The 19,097-nt window shown below is 39.0% G+C and overlaps 1 protein-coding gene across 2 annotated transcripts in view; it reads right to left on the reverse strand.

The window, feature by feature from the left end:
• PDCD6IP (programmed cell death 6 interacting protein) overlaps positions 1–17,928 on the reverse strand; it is a 28,639-nt gene extending 10,711 nt beyond the window's left edge. Inside the window, exons 1-7 of one of the 2 annotated variants that reach the window (XM_064419068.1) lie at positions 17,585–17,928; positions 11,488–11,542; positions 9,669–9,738; positions 6,454–6,581; positions 5,728–5,881; positions 2,465–2,565; positions 656–772 (exon numbers count right to left, since the gene is read on the reverse strand). In XM_064419068.1, coding sequence (XP_064275138.1) covers positions 656–772; positions 2,465–2,565; positions 5,728–5,881; positions 6,454–6,581; positions 9,669–9,738; positions 11,488–11,542; positions 17,585–17,790 — 831 coding nt within the window. In that variant the 5' untranslated portion in view covers positions 17,791–17,928. Of the gene's footprint in view, positions 1–655; positions 788–2,464; positions 2,566–5,727; positions 5,882–6,453; positions 6,582–9,668; positions 9,739–11,487; positions 11,543–17,584 lie in introns of both variants that reach the window. The other variant, XM_064419061.1, reaches the window with a different exon arrangement.
• Between the last annotated feature and the right edge of the window lie 1,169 nt (positions 17,929–19,097).

Consider the following 19,097-nt stretch of genomic DNA (forward strand, 5'->3'; position numbering starts at 1 on the left):
TCTTATGTAAATCTGTCAAATTTCCTGCAAATCAGTTGATACACAGTGCACAGGGATCTTCACTATCAGTTCAAGTAGCATTTCACATATTTATTTTACAAAAATAAATTTATGGAGACTGAAGGAAGTAGTTCATTTTAGCATTTTTTTTCTCTACTGTATGTAAAATATGAGATGACCTTATTCATTACAAGATGCGAGTACCTCTAGAAACCAGATATATGGGGCAAAAAACTATAAAGACTAAAAAGAGAACTGTTTGTACAATTTTTTTTAATTACTCAGATTTAAAGCAGGATATCAGCAAAAGAATTAGGTATAGATCAGGTAGAATTTTAACCTTTGGGTGATTTCTAATAACATTACATAGGAAAATTTATCAACATATCTGCTTAGATATGAAGCTTATGCAAACACAAAGATAAAGATTTAACATGTCAAGCAGTATCAAATTGCCCAAAAATCACTAAAACATGTCTTTACAAAACTTAGAAAGGTGTCTTTCATCTTTACAGCTGATAATAATTCAATTCATGTGATAAGCATGCTTAACAATTTCTGAATACACTTCTTAGTAATCTGGATTTCAGAACTCCAACCCAGCCTTCCAGAATTAAAAGTTTTTCCATATTTTTCAGAGCAAAAAGTTACTCACCTGTAACCTCCCAATTTCTTCACCAAATTTCTTCTGCTGTTTTGCCAGGATAGATTGATGATATTCTGCATTGGCCTGCATAATGCAGTGCTTTGCAGCCAGAACAGGAAACACCTCCTGGAAATAAAAATACTGACCAGGGGAAAGTCCAACCACAATAACCACCACAGACAACATGGGATGCAGGAAGAAAAAGGAAGAAGAAAAGGAAATTAGATTCACCCAATTAATGGTTTAGATAGGTTAAAACATTAGAGGTAAATGTGAGACATCATGTGGCTTTGCATGGATTGAATTTTTAATCTGTTGTTGCAAAATTCTTGGTGTTCATTATTTTAAATGAACTATGATTTAAATCCAAGCCATGAAGTCACAACATTTACTTCAAAGATAAGAAATGCATGCATGTATTAGAAAGGACAGTTGCAAGAACATACCCAAACACCCCCAGACAAAGCCAAGACAGTGTTCTTAAGAAATGGAGGTGGGTGGAAAGATAGGTCTTCTAGGGGTCTTTTGCTTTGACTGGTTTTTAATCAGACAAAGTAATTACACTTAAAACAGCAGCAGGCCTATCAAGAAAGCAACTACAATTATGGAAGAACAAATAAAGAAGACTAGTGACTACCGACATGGAAAGCAACTTAAAAGTCATTTTTAGACCTTATATAAGTGCACTTATCTTTGCAGGAGTACCGACCAAGACATGAAGAAAACATTACGCTGCAGCGCACAATACAGACATGGTCTTAGATCAAGGATTTGGCCTTACTGTTTTATTTCTTAAATCAAGGAGCACTGGAAAACCAGAGTCATGTTTTAAAGACCTCAGTATACAAAGACCTGCTTCTTCAAATTTCTGCAAATTTGCTGCTCCCCCAGAGATGGAAAAATAACATTAAAAAAAAGGGTAAATTTGGAAGACAAAGCTGTCTGGAAGGCCTTGCAACTGGAGTTCCAGTTGCATCCAATCAACCTTCACAGCACACTCCTAAACACGTAACTGTTCTCAGAGCTGGTGTTAACCAGCAAACCTTATGTTCTTTCAAAAAATCTCACTTGACAGATTACTTTGGAACTGGAACAAGGAGCAGATCTACAGCTTAGAAAGGTACACAACAACAAAAGATAAAGCAATGGCTTTATTGTTACTCACTGCCTGTCACTGTCAAAAACCATCATGAACATAATACCTATGTGAGAAACATTCAAGGAACAGGACAAAAATCTTTCTACCTCTTCCAACAGCATTCAAATCACCAGTCAAGATTAAACTGGGATATTTTACAAGCATCAAGATTGCTTTGAGGTAGGGCAAGAGAAGGCAGGCAGAAGACACACACTGACTTCCAGTCATATTTTTCACTAACAGCTCAGTGAACAATACCTCTGTATTCATGCTGCACTCAACAGGAGAGCAAATTTCACATGGAAACACTGAGACTAAGAAGCCAATTAAGCCCAAATAGAAAGTGTTAGTTTGAAAACAGATTTAGTAAGGCATTTAGTTCTAAGACTGCATCCCTAAATAACACCATAACCATTTCAAGTTTACTTTAATGAAATGCATTATAAATAAATGCACTTCACTGTAATAAGATCTTACTTATTTTAAAAAAACCCACACTCTTTTGCTCCCTCGATTCTTCATTGCTTTTCAAATTACAAATGAAAATTTTTCAAATTTTCATTTTCCTTGAAAGCAGCTTGAGAATATACATTTTATGTGTCTTTCTTTAAGTACATTGTAAACAATAACAGTTACGCACAATAACAACATATCCCACATTATTTCCATGAGTTACTAACCTTGGGCAAAGTATCTTTATATTGACACTGTTTGTAAGCATCACCATAGTAATCTGCAGCTTGATTTGCTAGTTTAGCTATGATACCATCTTTCATTTTATCTGTGGGGAGGAGAAAAAACAAAGAATGATTAAGAGAACCATAAATTTTTACAACTGAACAGGTGATTATTTCATCTTTAAACAGCAATAATTGCATTTTACGTGTACAGCCTTACATTACACCTCAAAGGTGGGAGCCCATTCTTCCCTCTTGATATCTAGCAGCAGTTTCCAGAATTTCTACTTCAATTATGACACCCAAGGTTCAGTCAGTCATACAATAAATCTTTTGGCAGCTGCAAGCATTTATGCAGGATTAACAGTGATGCTTTACCTCAAACCAATGGCAAGCTGCCAGTAAAAGCCACAACAGTCCCACTCATAACTCTGGCAGCTTGCTCCCAGCCCTTCCTTGTGCCAGCACAAGCACTTGTGCAGCAATAGTCAAAGAATTTAGCTGAAATCTAGTTAGCAAAATAGGTTTTATTTTCAGCAGGATCTGTACCTAACCCAGTTCCATGTCAAGACTCTGAAAAACTACAATACAGAAGGGACTGGTCATTTCCATTGCAGTCCACACCACTGTTAGCTTACAGCAAATATAGAAACACTACTCCTATTCAAAAATAACCACAGCTCCTTGAAGTCATATCCACTACTTCCTATCCGTGCATGTGCCTATCTGCTGTGGTGTCCCCTGCCTCACATCCTCATCCTGCTCCTGAAGCCAAAGCTGCTAGAATAGGAACATTCTGCAACTCTCTATCTCCTTTTATAAAGGAGATATGCGCTATTGGTAGTGCAGGCTGGAGATTATCTCCTTTTATAAAAGAGATAAAGATAACCAAGATAACCTCTGGCCTGCAGTAGCAATTCAGCCTTCCAAGACAAGGCAGGCATCAATGCAAACACTGGCTGTCCACTCTAAATAGCTGCCCTTAGAAACAAGCACCCAGTGACCCTTAGGTACTGACATACTGATAAGCATGACTATGGGGAGATTAGAAAATCTTCAGAGTATGTTTATCTGCCAAAATTTGACCAAAGAATTCCCAAGTGGTCTGCTCACACCAGCATATTCACACATCTATGTACAACATTTCAGACAAGAACTGTGATATACTATATTCAGCTTCTATGAAGTAAACATGTTTAAGATATGCCAGGAAGACCTTTTCACTGTGGAACTGGTTTTAGAGGACAAGATGGGAGAAAGTAGCTCATGAGATTTATCACCTTTCTTTGCTAGAATGTTCCTGTCTGGGGCAGCACATATTTAGTAAAACCAAACCACACAAAAAACCTAAATAACTTTCCTTTCTAGACCCACCAAATATGCAGCAGTTGCATTTTCCTTCCTATAGTTGGACCATTAAGAAAGAAAAAACATAATGGCATAATAACCACATTTTCATTAACAAAGAAAATGTTAGTGAAGACTCATTTGTCCATGCAGAGAACTCAAAACATATCTTTCACCATCAGAAGCTTTAGTTTTTACCCAGGTATCTTTAAAATATTGCAGCTACAATATAAGACTTGATTCAGAACAGCAAACATGTCTTAAAGACATTTAAAGAAAACACTAGGAAAGGCTCAGAAATTAAAATAACTGACCTGTAGCCACGTAATGAAGTTAGATATGACTGACTAACTTAGCTTTTGTCAAACACTTCTACTTTCTTTTAACTTCTAAATAAACTCAGTTCTATCAGAAATACCATTGTAGCTGGTAAGCTGATAAATGGACTATCTCACATGAAAGAAAGCCCAGAAAATTCCAAGTAAGGTAAATAGTCAATGCAGCAAGAAGCTTAATTTCTGTTTTGAGATCTAACTTTGAAGGATTTGTGCTTGAAAAATCGGTTTCTGAAGGTAATCATGTTGTCAAACATGATTCCTCACAAAATGTTTTTCCCCTCAGAGAAAAGAGCCTAAATCCAGCAAAATCTACAGCCTTCATAATCAGATGATTATTAACCTTACTGTCTTTAAAACACTGTCAGAGTTGTGTCTTAGGAGTAATCACAAAATCTTCAGGTCACTGTGTACACCTGGGGTTTGGATTAGCCTTGTTTTGTCTTTTTCATGTTTTGGAAAAGAAGAAATCCAGATGATGACAATCTATTTGTCACGCAAAATGAGGGAAGCACCTGCTCCGTTCCTGAAGGAAACATTTCAGGCATTTGCTGTACTAATTTATTTCAAAACAATGTCCGAACAGCCAGAGACTAAAATACTACTACCATCATGATAAAGAACAAACATAATTTATCAGCTGGCTAAAGGATGACAGTTTCTTGTTGAGCTTCTCCTAAAAGCAGAAAGGCTACAAGAGTTTTCAAGTATCTTCCCTGTGAAGACAAGAAATATCGCAGTTCAGATAACCCAGGTCTTGTTCCAAAGTACTCCAAACTATGTCAGGAGAGAGAGCCATTTGTGGGCAATCATATTTGACCTCTGTCCTTAGTTCTATCTTTATCTTCTAGATGAGCAACTTTTTCTGAACAAAGGAAGAAGAGCAGAAGAGTAAGAAATTTTGTATCAAAGATAGTACCATTACACAGAATAATTCTTTGAAGTCTAAGTTCTCTAATAGTTGTATTAAGATAGCTAGACTTTGAATGTGTATTTCACCTAATCAACCTTTAACATCTAGGGAAATTATTTTTTGTTCTACCTGCAGAATTTCTCTTTCCGAGATCAACTGGGCATTCTAAAATAATTGGTCAAAGAGTCTCTCTGTTAAAAGCAGGAGCAACCAAAAAGAATTTGTTTCCCTTCAACTCTTAGAAAATCTCATTGGTTTCTAACACAGACATTTCTTTCTAAATTCTCGTGAGATCACTCCCTAGACAGAGGAGTAGGGGAGTACTTGCAAAACCCCTTATACACCATTTTTAGTACTCTCAGTTATCTCAGAGTCTTTTGTCTTCAAGGGGGAAAGGGAAAAAATTAATTCAGTAATATCATTTGTAAAGATGAACAGAAAAAAGCAGATAGAAGAACTGCACTGTCAGGTGAACCTTAGACAAATTCTTAAGGGACATCTGTATTTTATGTTTAATGACCTACAAGGAGCATGAGGAGGATCAGAAAAGGCAAACATTAAAACTTCTGAAACACCTTTGACGGGCTCTTGGTAATTTAAAACTCTTCAAAATTTTTTGCGGACAAGCTGCAATATGCCCTTAAATATACAAGCCAAAAATTAAAATATACCTCTTGTTGCTTTCAAAAAAAAGACTTCTTGGGCTTGAGCCAGCATAATAAGACTGAGAGTCCCAGCTGTGTCTGGAGAGATGTCCACTGTAGGTTCTCGATTCAAGGCTGACAAAACTGTGTCTTTAATGTGTTGAAAAGCACCACTAGCAAACTAAGTAAAACAAAATATATTATCAGCCATTCTTTTCATATACATTTGCCCACTAACAAATATCACACATATAAAATTTTTTTATAAAAGTTTCTTTAGTGTATGGTCTCCCATTTATTGTTTACCACTAAAAACAACCCATTGTGACCTCTCATTCTTGTAGCCACTTACAGTGAGACCAATATCATGACAGACTATAAATAATGGCATATTTGTTACACCTAACAGCCTAAGATTTTACCACATTCCAGAAAGATGTAAGATTACTGTAATACTTGTGAAAACTAAAATTTATACTACCTAAAATTATTAAATCTTAAGCTGAAGGTTTAGTTACCAACTCACTTAAAGGAGGGCGTATGGAGAACTGTATAGAATTATATCCTCCAAATCTGACAAACAAGTATGACACAAGACCAGGTATACAGCCAATCCATCTTTGCAATTAAAAGCAGGAAAACATGTATATATATTTTTGTATGTGTATACAGTTTTAAAATTGAGAGATATTTGTCTGGTTTTTTAACAATATGAATTCTGAATTCATAAGTAGAAGCAGGGACTCCCTGTACCTGATAATGCTTAGCTGCAGCTTTTAGTCCTTCATCGTTATCCAGATTCTGTTCTGCTGCAATCTGGCTTGCCAACGCTCCACAGTTGAACAAAACACAGGTCTTCTCATATCCCAAACTCGCCAGAGCTGCAGGCAAGACAGACAGTTAGCCAGACTGTTAAGAAAATAAACTTCAGCTCTCCAGCATCCTACACATGAGGCCAACACTACTATTATCAGTAAAGGTATCAACAGTTTCAAGTAAAAACAAACAAACAAACAAAACCCCAATCTTACTGAACTTTTCAGGTTGAAGTTATCTTCAATCTGAAGGCTTTACAATGTCTAATTTGGTACCACCACAAAATGTTTCCATGTGAGCAACTACAGAAAGCAACACAAAGCATAAAAGCAGTAGCATGAAAATGCATACAAAATAATTTCAAAGTCTTTCTAACTAGAGTGAAGCTTTTTGGCTCTTGAGGCATTACCGAGTAGTCATCTGAAATATGAACTTCCATACATTAATCCCTTCACAATAACTGACCAATTACAAAGACTTTTACATGTTCTGTTTTCTATCTATTGAAATACAGGGAATTTTTCATTTTTAAAGCTACTGTTTCGGGCTGAAAATGCTGAAAAATATCTTCTCTATACATGTTCTGAAACAGTTCAGGATTTACTTAGTGAAAACTTGATCTCACTAGGCAGCAGTGTAGACTGCCCAGAAGCGACTCCTGCAGTACTTCATGGGCCCAGAGGATGGAGCCCACACTTCTGAAACTAAAAATACCTGAACAGGAACCATTTTGAATATTAATTGCTTTCAAAAGGTCAGTTGCCCTACACAAGTGCTTGAAAAAAACAAATACTGTAAATATTAGTTCCTACCAGTGTCAAAAAGTATCTAGACAGTCATCTTGGAGAATACAGGAGTGACAACTAGTGAATTTTCAATTTCACAAACCCAGGTACAGTTATCATTAAAACATGAAGGTACTCAATATATACATTTGTTTCATTTCACTAATATCCAGGCTCCTTAAACAGCTACATATTTATCTAACACCTCTCTGAAGCTTCTATGTTAGTGCTCACTAACCTGCACCAAGTTTTCAGCAAGCAAGCCTAAATCTAATGTGCCATTTTTCCCACTTGTTTCCAAGTGAGTTACACTGTCACAGTCACTATTTTACCTAGATCATCTCCCTTCTCAAGGTTTATTTTCCAGAATTTTTCTAAGAATAAGGTCTTGAACTCAGACAAAAGTTGTTTAGACTTGGAAAAGACTAAAACTCAAGACAGAACAGAAAATATGGCTTGAAGGTTTGTGAAGTGCAGAATTACTTTATACTCTGGACTGCACCTCAAGTGTGATTTACTATAGCAATACAGATTTTCCACAGACTCATCTGTTTACAGCACTACCTATTAACTTAGTCAATATATTCCAGATTATGTGTCATGCTGTGAACTCAGTCCCTTTCCAAGCAGTCACAGTATCTGTCAGCTGCCACTGTGATACAGACTTGGGATCCAGGGGAAGGTGGGAAGCAAACAGTTGGGCACCACAGCAAGAGCCAGAACTCTCAAGTCGCATCCCTGCATCTTGTTGCCACAGAAGTCTCAGGAGTTTTATGCTAAATTTCTATCTGGAAACTCCTCTTAGAAGTCAAGAGAAATTTTGCTTCCTTGATTACTGATCACTTTGCTTTACACTGAGAAACCTCACCACCAATTCTGATCCGAGCACCAAATCTCCTTTTGTTAATTTCTTTCCACCAAGATCTGCTTCAAAGTTTCAAAATTACCCTTATCCCATTGCTTGTTAACTGAGCATTACTCAAATCTCAGTTAAAAACTTCTTTGATATTTGACACAGACTGCTGCATAGATTTCTGGCCATCTACCTCACAGATTATTTAGACTAGTATATAATTAACCTGCAGACAAGCAAGCTTCCTCAAGCTGCAGTAACACCACATTTATTCAAAGTGTTACAGTAATCACCATTGTTACAGTTACTGATTTTTTTCTCACAATTATTACAGATCTCTAGTAATTTACAGACTATGTTTACATCATAAACATTCTGAACTTTACAAAGAAACCGATTCAATCCTCATTAAATATTAGGCCCAAAGAAGAAAGAGCAAGTCAAATTCTGAGGAAAAAAAAGCATCTTCAGGCAGGTTTCCAATTATCCAGGACTTCTTAGAACAGTTGGAACAGAAAGCAAGGATCACCTGAGTATGCACAGGTAAGTGGTGTAATGTTACAGATATAGTTCACACAAGCACAACTGTTAGCATGTGTATTCAGAACACAGCAAACTGCAAAGACTTCCAGTAGCTGCTGGCAAAAACTTTAATAAAAATAAAACCAGAGTAAAGTTCAAACATATTTTTCAGGCTTTGTCTGGAACTTTAAAATTGCAATGGTCATCTTGCAATGCTGATCATGATGAACACTTAGGTGTAAATAGAAATACTAAAGAATGATGACACATGACTGAACTGCTCCTCACTCACTCAAAGGATTTAGTCTTACTTCTATATTGGCAAGTGTCCCAAATCCATTTCATGATCCTGAATTTGTGTGCAGGATTGTCCCTCTATGACTAAACAAATTAGACTCAAACTCATCATGTTCATGAGAAAAAAAGACAATTTTTTTTCTTCCTGAGTGTTTAAATCTGTACGAAAATATTTCAAAAAGAAGTGATAGAAGAGTAATTTTGGAGCATAGGCAAATAATTCTATTCTGTTGAAAATGTGGTATCAAGACTAGGTTAGTGTAGCCAGCCATCATCACTCCCCTTCTTAAGTGGACTCACTCACTCCTAAGCACTTTCCATCTTACTCATTTAGAACAGCAAGAGCTGCATTACCCAAAATCTAGAGGATCTTAATGTTAACATGAACAATTGTGATTAGTATCAACTGAAGTTGTTGCCAGAAAACATCTGAGAAGCAGACAGTACAACTACTATCAGACTGCACATCTATTTGTGCCTCTGGAAATCTAATATAAAATCTCAATTTTGTAAAAATTCTTTGCATGGTATTTACTTGTTCACTATCAACATTGAAGTGATTAATCTATTACCAGTACAGTTGAATTCATTTGAAAACTATGCTGAGAATGCTAGAAAGATATTAATTTGACTACATAAAAATATTCTCAAAGTTTAGTATCATTAACACTTGTTTTCTTGATACATTCACATACCCAATTTGGCAGATCCTCCAAAAAGTGATCCTTTATCAAAAGCATCTTTCCACGTAAATGTTACACAGACCTGGAAATTGTGGAAAACAAAGATCTTTACCTCTAAAATCAAATATAATCAAAAATATCCCAAATCTATATTCTAATTGCATAAAACTTTTCATTTACTTTTTGGAACATTACAAACATTTTGTAAGTTTCAGGAAATCATCAAAAAGTACTCAAAACAAAATTACGCTACATTTTTTCCTTTCCATTAGTTTGCTCAAAACATTTCAAGTAGACAAGACAGAAATTGTCAGAATCATTTTTCAGCTCTGTTCAAATTCTCAGGAACAGATACATTTGTTTCTGACAAGATACTCCTCTCCCAGTACGCCTGATGGGTTGATATAATCACAGTTTAAGGAAATCACCCAACCAGGCAGTTTCCAGTGTGCCAAATTACCCATGTATTTGGATCTGTTGTGCAATACCAAAATCCACTCATTATTATGAGTGAATTCAATAGCAGCATTATCAGGAAATGCCCTCAGGAAAGAGAATGGAGGGAGAAACAGTATGTTTTATTTATACTTCCAGCATATACTTCAGAGGCAATGCAAATACTTCGCTGAACCTCCTTTCATGTTCCACAGTTCAATTCCTTATTCACCTGACCAAGTAATTGTAGGCAACTGGTATCAAACCAGAAAGGATGGCAAACTTCCTCAGTTTAAAGTGCTTGGGGAGAATCACTTCAGAAAGAGCAACAGTACTGTTTGAAAGTGTACTTTCCTCTAGCAGCAGTGCTAGTGCAGGATGTTCTGGTCCACAGATGCATTGCTGCTTCCACTGACTACTTCTCCCTTTAGGTGGAACAGTTTACAGACATGCAGATCTTGCTGTCTAAGTTTTCCAGTTTTCCTTGTCTCAGGGTTTGTAGATTACCATAGCAAAGGATTTGCTCACTGAAAACCCATGTGCAGTTCTTGGCTGCAAGCAAATGCAGCTACATGCAAAACTCAAGCAGAAGTTAGAAACAGATTAACATTACTTACAACCTGTAAGACTGAAAGAAATTTCTCTTTTAATCATAATATTACCATTTAAGTATGATTTGTTGATTTGTTAAAGAAATATAAATTCTGCCGTATTTTTAAACACATTGAAAGAAAATCCAAACCTTTCTCCTACAAAATACAGGAGCCTACAGATCTATTCCAGTCTCCACCTGAAGAAGCCTTCACTAGGGAGAAGTTCAGCTGAATTTCTCTCTAGAGACACGATTCTAAAAAATATGGCAGGAAAAAAAACCCCAAACCCTAATGAGCACCATACCTATATAAAAACTATGCCTCATGAAGAGGCAGGAATAAAGGGATAAGCTTTTAAATTGATTATTCTGTTGTGAAGGAAACATCTCTCCTGCTTCAAAAAACACAAATCATATTCCATCCACTTCTATAGGTTTTCCCATAGAAATAATGAATTTATTTCATGCTATTTTCTAAAGGATTTTAGACTTCTTGGAAAGCAGAAAGCTGAAGAGGAATCAGCACAGCCCAACCCCTTCTGCCCTAGACACAGTGATCACCCAGCCAAAGCCAAAATATTTTTCAATCTGTAAAACAAAGGCAATTATGTCCACTAGAGGTGAAGTTTCAGCATAGACTGTATGTGAGCACCAACTAGAAAACAAACAGAGATTAGGAAAATAAGGCTTAGAGAGATTAGCTGTCTTGTTCAATAAAAGTACTCGTTAGAGGATTAGGTACAGGCTTGGAAGTCACACATCATAGGTGCCATGATTCACTAACTAGTTTGGCAGTCTTCTTACCTGATTTTCAGAGAATGGAAACTTCGGTTCAATTGAACACAGCTGATCATAGTATCTAAAATTAAAAAAAAAAAAAAAAAAAGGAAAAAACCACACAGCTATTAGATTAATGAAATTAATAGTTTTGATTTATTAAACAGGCATGTAAGGTAGGGAGAAGGGCACAAAAGTTCTACACATAAGTTAAGAAGCTCATTTGTAGAAATGGAGGATTTGCAGGGCGGACAATTTCTGTCTAAAGGGATTCTTTCAGTAGAGGAACAAGTTCAGCAGGAGGTAGTTTTTCACAGATAACATGGGAACCCTGTCTCAGCTGGAAGTAAAACAGTATCACAGACAAAGCTGATCCAGATATCACTACCTGATGGATGGTGGATTAGAAAAGAGCACCATGCAAAGGAGTCCCTGTATACATACAAGCAGACAATGAGTACATTAAGTCATGCTGCAAAAGTAAATTAAGTACAGCATTTAACACATTATAAACATGCTACACTGTACTCTCCTGATCTTACTATTACAACCCAATTTCAATGTATTTGAAACAGATGCCATTTGCCTTGCACAGAACCAGTTGGAAAGACCAATTATTGATAAAATTCTTTAGTTGTAAACTTAATTTTCATTGGAATATATTCTAGTAGTCACAGTGAATTAAATCCACAATTTCTACATGCCAATATTTTGTTTAGTCACAGTAGAAGATGTTTAGGAAAGGATGCTAGAAAGATAAATATAATGAGAGTAGAGCATAGTCCCTCACACAATCTATCCAGGCAACAGTAAGGAATTCCAAGTTTTCCTGAGTGGTGACCTACACCTGCACCATTTGTGAAACATGACAGCCTAGATGCAGAACACGAAACCCTTAAACTGTTAAGACCACATAACATGTGAAGCCTGTTTCCTACACTCTTCCTGTAGCACTGGCCATACAGCTTTATGTTCAACATTATATTGGGCAAATTGTTTTTAAAAAATTTATATTCCCAATATACAAAACATCTTGCAGTAATGGTTTTCATACCCTGTGAAACAGGACTAACATTGTTCCCCGTTCCTTCCACTATTAAATACTGATAACAACAGACACAGGCATGAGATACATGTACAAGATCTCTTTTGTACAGACATTAAACATTTGTTTAAAAATTCAAGAAAAATTTTCAAAATTCATATACAATAAAAACAGTGTTAGTGTATTATTCAGTTAATTGTATCTGCCAATGTCTATTAGATTACAGGTTTCTGACTTCAATTGAGACACTGCAATTTAAGACAAAATATACCAAGCCAGTAAAAAACTACAATAATCTACAACAGCAACAGGACTTCCACCAATAAATAAATTGAAAGAAATTGCTTGTAAGGCTAAAAAAAAGTCTGCAAATATTTACTGTGATGACAATTTTATAAAGATTAAACAACTTTCCAATTTTGTGAAAGGTATAGTTAAAAATAATAACTAGCCCTGAAGATTAATGCAACTATATGCTTAAATATACTTCCTCCATTGCCCTCCTCTGGTCTCAACACACTTGTTTAACATAGTATCACAAAGAAAAGCAGACTTTGCATGCTGCCTCCTCTTGACTCAATTTAATTTGTTAACCAAAAGCCGCCACTAAAAGCCAAGCTGTCCTCCCACATTCCACGATTACACTGTCCTCATCTGCCATGAGGATGGAGTAAAGGAGCAAAGCCTGTCAAATGTCCTTGTGAAGCCGGGTGTGCCCAGGCCTTGGCTCCCTGCAAACAGACTATTCTTTGTGTCAACACTACCACAGACAAAATAAGCCAGAGAGGTGTATACTCCTCCTAAAAAGGGCTTTTTGTTTGGTTAGTTTTAAACAAGTTCAGAATTTGTCACTGTTTTCTTTACTATTTTAAGCATATGAAGTTATTTCTTCTTATTAGAGAACTTGAAAATCTACTCAAGATTTAAGAGCTCTTTAAAACTCTGAAGGCAAAAAAAAAATTCCCAGAACACAATCATGTAAAGTCTTTTAGTTTTATAAATACAAATGGCATAAATATAACGGTATGCATAAAACTAAACATATAAAAATGGCAAATAAAGATGTTAACCACAGAACAGCACAAAACCATCAGTACAAAACCCGAAAGTAACTACAGAATGAAAACCCACAATGGATGCACAAGTCAGTTACACACAAAAGACGACAATAAATGCAAAGATGTAATTTAAAACTAAATTTAGAGTAATTTAATCTATCAAGATACAGAGAACACGGGACACAACAGAGGAGTGGTGTGTTTGGCTGTGCCAGTGAGCAACTACAACTGCAGCAGTGAAAGGAGGGGCCACATGTCAGCAACACAGATCTAGTGCTCAAAATACAGCAATCTCTCATCAAAACTGGCATTATACACTCCTAAATGCTAGTAAAAAAAGGTCATCAAATGACTAGGAAGTCAATGTTTCAATTAGAATTTAACTAAAATTTATGTACTTCATTAAACTCAAATACTGTACCTCCTCCAAAGAATCATAAAGAAAAATCTCCTTCAAAAGAACATCAAAAAGACCAAAGATCTGTCTCTGCTCTTCAAGATAAGAACCAGAGTCCTGAACTCACAGCTGGAAACCACAATTGCAACTTTGAGCCCTAAGAGAATTTGAGCATTCAAAATAAAACCATGTACTCCTCCCACTCCCCTTCTTTCTCCCAATTTTCTTTAAAAAAAAAATAAACTGCAGGAGTTGTTAGCAAAATTGAACCAATTAAACTTGCACCAATATTCCATGTCTCCAGAAAAAGGAAATAAAATCCAGGCTATCTTTAATATTGAAGGAAGCAAGGAATCCCTTGAAGCTATAATTATACTCATAGGTAAAAAAAAAAAAAACAACCCACCACTAAATCAAATCTGCTACGACAGAATTTAAGGGGAAACATCTGTACCAAGCTCACCTACTTCACCTTCAGAGCACTCAGATTCTCACAAAACAAAGAAAGCTTGCAAGCAGGCTGAGGTCTTTCCCAGTTACCCAGTGAAAAGGGGCACGTTTATCACAAATGCTTCTCCAAGAGAAGCATTTGCATTCAGCAGTCGAACAACAGCACACCACATGCTTTCAAGCCTTATTGGTCAATGCTTGTCTAGGAAATGTGGCTGCAACGGGGTTCATTTCTTCCGTAAAAGAAAAAAAAAGTCTGTAGTGACTACTCAGGAAAACGAGGCTTTTAGAAATTACAAAACCATGGGCAAATCCTAGATTAGTTATCAGAAGACTAAGCCCTCATTTCTTAACAGTTAAATGGTCTACAATGCTCTACTAGGTATTACTGTCTATAAAAAGCCACAAGGAAGTAAAACTATGCAAATGGTACCTGTGTTCTAATTAGTTCTTCTAACTTTACTTCACCAACAGAGTTTTCATCTCCAACTTCAATGAAATTAAACATTAAGACTATGTATTGCTCTTAAATACCAATAGGAAAACACTGGAAGTTGGAGAGGCAAGGAGATTTTCAGAGGAAACACAAGGCACTTAGGCACTTGTGTATCTCAGCTGGATACTTCAAACTTCTGGATGTGCACAGTTTAAAGTAACTGTGCCTTACAGAATAATTAAGAGAATATACATCAGAATACTCTTACAGAGTAAGAGCAAAATTATTTTCTAGCAACTGTAACAAATAGAAATGGTCAGACATGGACCAAACATGCCTAACTTGTTAGAAATAAGGGAAAACGTACATCTGATTGTTTTATCCTCACTAACTTACAGTTAATTCAGACTGTCATCTTATCTCACTTCCACTATAAAAAGAATAAATCTTCACAAACAATACAATTAAAAACGCAGATGTTTTAAGAGAGGAACTTCTGCATGGGAAGGATATCACTTCATGTTTACATCAGTTCAGAGCTACATTCAACAGCTTCAGTCTACTGCAACAGCATCTAGGCCAGCTAAATTCTTCTGCTGATCACCAATCACCAGCAGAGAGAACAGATCACATGGAATTGACTCAAAGCTGGTAATTATGCAACTGCAAGTGGTTTCCCTTGATTATTCAGAGGGAAAACCTGAGGTGAAGTTGCATACTATGGATAAATTCATTTGATAATTGGCTGGCTCTGCTCAGCCTCCTGGCTTTCCAAAACACTACTTTTATTTATTTTTACACCATCTCTGATGTTTATCTGACCCTCCACTGAACTCATTTAAGTTGCTCAGAATGCCATGCCCACATTCTGCCTTCCAGAAAAGGTGTAAGGATCAGAACTGAAAAGTGGGCTGCCTTCTTTTGGTGCTGCAGAGCAACTGTTCGGGTGAAGTCACACAATGTGTCAGGGCCAAACAGGGATTTCAGACAGAGACTAACAACAAACCTGACTGGCACCTTCAGAAAAGGAAGCTCAATTCCAGCATGCTCAATTGAAGCTCAATTCCAAGGGAACATAATAGTATGCTTTTCAATTTGGGTAGCAAAGTTCCTTTTTCAGTTCAAAGATACTCACAATTTCCCCGACCTTCAAAGGCATAAACTCAAGTACCTTCAAAAGCATACACAGCAGTAGACAGAAATAGAACAGGGAACTACAAAGCTACTGTAAAACACAATCAGTGGAGTCAGAACTTCTACAGCCCAAATACCCAGTGAAGGGGTGATAATCATCAGTAACTCATTTCTCACAAGTTGCCTTCTTTTTGGCAAGGCATTTGTTAAGAGGGTTTTGAATGTCTCCAGAGACAGAGACTCCACGTCCTCCCTGCAAAACCTGTTCCCACACTCTGTCACCTTCAACATAAACAATTTCTTCCCCAGGCTGAGGTACAACTTCTTGTGCTTTAATTTATGGCCACTGCTCCTTATCCTGTCACTGGGCACCACTGAGAAGGGACCAGCACCATCCTCTTAAAACTCGCCTTTGAGGTGTTTCTCTGCACTAATACAATCCTTCCCAGTCTTCTCCAGATTAAACAGGCCCAGCTCCTAAGACAGGAGACACCCAGACTCCCAAACATCCTTGTGGCCCTCCACTGGACCCTCTCCAGTAGCTCCTTCTTGTTCTTCTCAACACTGCAATCCCTAAGTTTTAGGGAGATAGGACAATGGAGCTGCTAGTCCTAACACAGGCTTTATGCACTTCACCAGGCAGAAGGCACAGATAAATCTTTTTTATCTAACTTACGGTAACTCCAGCACCACAGAGACCCCATTAAACTTTCTGACAGCAAACTAACTGTGTTAAGCAGAAAAAAAGAAAGGATGTGACTTTGCAAATACATTAAGAAGCTGCTAAACATAGAAAACAAAAGGAAATCACGCTGGTAGGAAAATACAAAAACAAATCCACACACAGAACTGAACAGGAAGTGAAAAGAAAGTTGTAATAGCAAAAGGTAACACTAAAGAGAAAGAAACACCAACTCTATATGGAAAACAAAATGGTCTGTCATAGGTACAAATTGGAAGAGGGGAAATTTACACTCGAAAAAACTTCTTACTGTGAGGGAGGTGAGGGACTGGCAGAGGGATTGCCCACGGAGGTTGTGGATGCCCCAACCCTGACACTGCTCAAGGCCAAGCTGGATATGAGGCCTTGAGCAACCTGGTCCCATGGCGGCTGCGGGGGTTGGTACTACATGATCTTTAAACTCTCTTCCAAACCCTTAACTTATCTAGTTTTACAATTTCTACGTACACCTAAGAGCTGCTGGCACGACACAAACACTGGCGGGGGGGGGGTGGTGATGGGGACAAGGCCTTCCCCTCCCTGCGCTGCCATCATGTGACACCCCACGACACCCGAGCGGCGCGGCGAGCGCCGGGGACACCGGCATGCTGCAGGACGCCGGCATGCTGCAGGACGCCGGCATGCTGCAGGACGCCGGCATGCTGCAGGACGCCGGCATGCTGCAGGACGCCGGGGCGCCCGCATCCCACAGGCCGCCGGAGCCGGCCCGGCAGCCCCGGCCGCTTCCTCCCGGCAGGAAAGGCCGCCCACACCTGGGCCCGCCCGCACCTGGCTCCGGCTCCGCCACGCCCAGGGCCCGGAGCTGCCGCCGGGGCCCCGCGGGGAATCAGGGCTGGGGGAGAGGGAGGAAGGGGGCCCCTACCTGAGGAGGGTCTCCAGCGCACTCTCGTGCTTGTCGAGCGGGCGGCCGAGCGCGCTCTTGCGGAGCCTGCTGAGCTCCTCGGCGGCGCGGCAGTGCTCGGCCTGCGCCTCGGCGCCCGGGTAGCTCTGCTGAATGAACTTGCACAGCGGCTTGGCCAGGTCCACCTCCGAGGCCTTCTTCAGCTGCACCGAGATGAAGTTCGTCATGGCCGACGCCGGGCGGGCAGAGCCGCCGCCGCCACCGCCGCCGCTCCTCGCCGCAGCCCCGGGCTCCCCTTCCCGGTCCGGTCCGCCGCCGCCGCCGCGCTTCCGGGAGCGCCGCGCACGCGCGCGCCCTGCCCCGCCTCCCGCGCCGCTCTCCCGGAGCGAGCGGCTCCTGAGGGGAGCGGGAGGTTCCTGAGGGGAGCGGGAGGTTCCTGAGGGGAATGGGAGGCTCCTGAGGGGAGCGGCCAGCCGCGGTCTGCCCCAAGCGAGGGGGCGGGTGCTGACCGCTAAAGGCGGGCTCAGCGGTCGTCAAAACTTTATGCTATATACACGTATTAAGAAACAAAGGCATCAGCGTTTACTGTTTCTAAATTGAATAACTTTCTTGTTAATTAGTACTCAAGTTCCTATTTGCTGGTTATTTCTGTCGCTTGTGGTGCTAATTAATCCGCAGGCGCAGTTCTTCCCTCCATTTGAGTCTGGGGTCTGCTGAGTTCTGGAGTCCTCACTCGTGGTGGCTCTTGTCCCGACAGGCCGGTTTGGGATTATTTTATTCTTAAAACAAAAGGTTAGCCCAGCATGCAGGCAGATGGAACGACCGGATCCTTGGGCTTGGAAGGGAGATCATCTAGTCCAGCACTCCTGCCAAGGCAGGGTCACCTGGAGTAGGTGACATGGGAACATGTCCAGGTGGGTTTGGAATTTCTCCAGACATTCACCCTGGGCAGCCTGTTCCAATACTTGGCCACCCTGAATGGGAAGTTCTTCCTCCTGTTGATGTGAAACTTCTTGTGTTTTAGTTTACGGCAATTGCTCCTCACCCTGATTCATTAAAAAATATGGATATTGGTCTAGTACCGATATCCAACTGTGACGGACAAAAACTCTTAACAGTTTAAAGTTAGAAAGTGTATGTTTATTGTGATGCTGGGCAGCATCTGGGATAGCTCCCAAATACACACCGCAATTTACAGGTGATTATGGAGTCCTTTTATCTATACAAGTATTGAATACCCAAAATACAAATACATATTCATAACTTTGTTACATCCCATTCCCCACTTTGTATGCTCATTAGTTCAAAATCTATGAAGCATGCATAGTTTGTTCCTTGAAATGGGTCGGTGGTCCCTTTCATGGGGAGGGGTCCCAAAATGAGGAAGTAAATGAAGTCTTCCTTGTTCTGACCTTTCTACCTTTCCAATGCAAATATGTCAAATGAACCCATGGTAGAACTCCCATTCCCTGTCTTCAATTGGTTTCAAAACAGATGAGGCCCATAATTGTCTTATGTTCCTAAAAGCTATTTA

The sequence above is a fragment of the Passer domesticus genome, chromosome 1 (genome assembly GCF_036417665.1).
Source record: "Passer domesticus isolate bPasDom1 chromosome 1, bPasDom1.hap1, whole genome shotgun sequence".
NCBI lineage: Eukaryota > Metazoa > Chordata > Aves > Passeriformes > Passeridae > Passer > Passer domesticus.